This window comes from Musa acuminata, chromosome BXJ2-2 (assembly GCF_036884655.1).
Source record: "Musa acuminata AAA Group cultivar baxijiao chromosome BXJ2-2, Cavendish_Baxijiao_AAA, whole genome shotgun sequence".
In the NCBI taxonomy this organism is placed as follows: Eukaryota; Viridiplantae; Streptophyta; class Magnoliopsida; order Zingiberales; family Musaceae; genus Musa; species Musa acuminata.
Genome location: NC_088339.1, coordinates 2,837,282 through 2,840,208, shown reverse-complemented (window position 1 = coordinate 2,840,208; position 2,927 = coordinate 2,837,282). Strand labels below are relative to the sequence as shown.

Sequence of the window (2,927 nt, the reverse complement as noted above, 5' to 3'; positions counted from 1 at the left end):
GGATGAAAAGGGGAGTATTACCCAAACTTGTTTATGTATTTATAGATTCTAGCTAAGATGGTTAGAAGACAAAAGAACTCTTGTTTATGTAGAGGATATGTTGAGGTCTATACATCCATGAACGCTTAATACTCAAATACTGAAGAAAAGCGTATGTTTAAGGATGTTTGTCGCCTGTAACGAAGAATAGTTCTCTGTCGGCGATATTGACAATAGACATCAGGAAAAATTAGCTTTAAAGTTGGCACAACTGCTTCGTTTTACACAAATTGAGACTTGAACAGGTCAACTCTTGCTTGCACATGTCCCCTTCACCTAGTTGGCCAAGTCAATCCTTTAGGAACCTCTCTCTATTCAAAATACTCATGGAGCTATCGATCCTCTATAAATGGGGATTTTGTCTACAAAGAAGCTAGTCCCCGTTCTTTGGAAGAAGAATCATCCAAATGGCTTCAAAGGCCTTCTCTAAGTCTTTGCTCTTCTTCTACCTTTCTCTGAGCCGTCAGCTCGCCAGCTTACTATCTCTCCACAGAAAAGACCACCTAAAGCTAGAAAAGAATAATGTCTCTTTGCGCCACCACCTTCACAGCAAAACCGTAGTGTTAGATGTGGGGGGAGGCCTCTTGAGGTCATCGCCCACCTTCCCTTACTTCATGCTTGTGGCCTTAGAAGCAGGATGCGTCTTAAGAGGCCTCCTACTTCTGCTTTTATACCCATTGTTGTGTTGCTTAAGCCAAGAGGTGGCCCTCCAAGTCATGGTCTTAGCGTCCTTCTTGGGGATCAAGGAGGACGAATTCAGGGCAGGGAGAGCAGTCCTCCCCAAGTACTTGTTAGAGGATGTGGGGTTGGAAGCGTTTGAGATCTTGAGAAAGGCAAGGAAGAAGGTCTGCGTCAGTAACATGCCGAGAGTCATGGTGGAAGTGTTCCTCAAGGAGTACTTGGAGGTGGAGGTGGTGGTGGGAAGGGAGTTGAAGGTGTTTGGTGGTTATTACACTGGGCTGATGGAGGACGAGAGCAACGTGGAGAGCTTGGAGAAGATATTTGGTGAAGAAGAGTTGGATGGAGGCGTTCTTGGCTTTGGAAGCTGCATTAACTCTCCTCAGCACCAACTTTTCTCTTATTGCAAGGCGAGTTTTATCTGTACCTTGTGAAGTAAATATGATGTAATAATATGTAAGGCTAAGTGTTCTTTGTGTTGGAGAATCTTTGGAAAAGAGGATGGATGTCAAGAAATTATAAAGTGATAATAGAGAAGATAATTCAAAACTAAAAATATATATTAAATATTAGAATTTATAATCTCTCGTATCCCGGATCTCTGATCTTCATTTAGCTCTAACTCATCTCTCATGTTGATAGCAAGTGCAAATGCAATTCTAATTAGAAGCTCTTATAATACATCTTTGGTCATGCGCTATCCTTCTTAGTGCAGGCAGTTCACGTGGCAACTGAAGCCGAGAAGAGGAACTGGCATGCCTTACCGAGAGAGCGATACCCAAAGCCCCTCCTGTTCCATGACGGCAGAATGGCCTTCAGGCCGACGCCCATGGCCACGCTAGCCATGTTCCTATGGCTCCCTTTCGGCATCTCCCTCAGCATCTTTCGATCCATCGTCTTCGTGTTCTTGCCCTTCGAGATCTCGTTACCCATCGGAGCCGCCACAGGAATGACCAACAGGCTCCTGAGCCCTCCTCCCACAACGACCGATGACGGCGGCAAATACAAGCTCTTCGTCTGCAACCACAGGACACTCCTCGATCCGGTCTACATCTCAGGGGCGCTCAACAAGCACGTCGGCGCCGTGACCTACAGCATCAGCCCCATATCGGAAACCTTGTCGCCGATCAGAACAGCGAGACTCACCAGAAGCAAAGAGGAAGACCGGCGCAGGATGGAAAGGCTGCTGCGGCAGGGAGACCTCGTGGTGTGTCCCGAGGGGACGACGTGCAGGGAACCCTATCTGCTAAGGTTCAGCCCACTGTTTATGGAGCTGACCGACGAGGTAGTGCCGGTGGCTGTGGCCACCAGGGTGGGCATGTTCCACGGCACGACGGCGAGCGGGCTCAAGGTCTTGGATTCCTTCTACTTCCTCATGAACCCATGGCCGGAGTACGACGTGGAGTTCCTGCGGAGCATACCGACGGGGAGCTGCAGCAGCAACAGCAGGTACGAGGTGGCCAACCTTGTTCAGCGTGAGATCGCAAGTGCTTTGGGTTTCCAGTGCACCACGCTGACAAGGAAAGACAAGTATATGATGCTTGCAGGAAACGAAGGGATTGTGAACTCCAAAACAAAACACACTTCATAAACTCATACCAAAATCAGTGGATTATAGATCTTTTCTTCTGTTGCTTCAAGAAATACAGATGTTTAGAGTCTATATCAGAGAAAGATGGTTGGATTCATTCCTTGTTCTGAGACCACTGCAGAATACCAAGTCATAATGATAAGATAACACAAGAGGGTTTTGTTATGTGGTGAGGACAAAGATGATAGAAAATGCATGGATTTTATCTGATTAACATATATTTTTATTATTTTTATAAAGATATCCGAAAGGTCTCAGAAATCCATATATGAGTGTCATTTAATATAATAAAAGAATATAAAATATAAAAATAATCTATAGCTAATTATTATGCTATCAGAAATCAGTTAATAGCTTTAGAAGAGTCAGAGAACCATTAATTGTACACATCAATATGCTATAAAGAACATAGGCAAATGGGTGGATGAAGCCATAGATGAGACACATCTATAATTCTCCATGTATATAATCAACATGTGTCTCTGACACCCTCTTGTGCAAATTTCTAGAGTCGATAAATCAATAGTAATGAGAGAGATAAGTTCAGGATTGACTTTGTCTTCGTCTGCCTCAGAAAAGTTGGATCATTAGTCCTCGGTGTGTACTACAATACAAAAAA

General features: G+C 44.5%; 1 protein-coding gene across 1 annotated transcript; it reads left to right on the top strand.

Moving 5' to 3' along the window:
• The first annotated feature begins 438 nt into the window (after positions 1-438).
• LOC103973491 (probable glycerol-3-phosphate acyltransferase 2) lies at positions 439-2,308 on the top strand. The gene is made up of 2 exons (XM_009388067.3): positions 439-1,131; positions 1,437-2,308. Exons 1-2 carry the CDS (start codon positions 447-449, stop codon positions 2,306-2,308), a joined length of 1,557 nt encoding a protein of 518 aa, XP_009386342.2. The 5' UTR covers positions 439-446.
• Positions 2,309-2,927: the final 619 nt, after the last annotated feature.

What these genes read in the sequence shown, in the direction of transcription:
- LOC103973491 (XM_009388067.3), top strand. Translation starts at nt 447, where the DNA reads ATGGCTTCAAAGGCCTTCTCTAAGTCTTTGCTCTTCTTCTACCTTTCT. An exon ending in TTTCTCTTATTGCAAGGCGA is followed by an intron (nt 1,132 to 1,436) that starts GTTTTATCTGTA and finishes TAGTGCAGGCAG; the next exon opens with TTCACGTGGCAACTGAAGCC.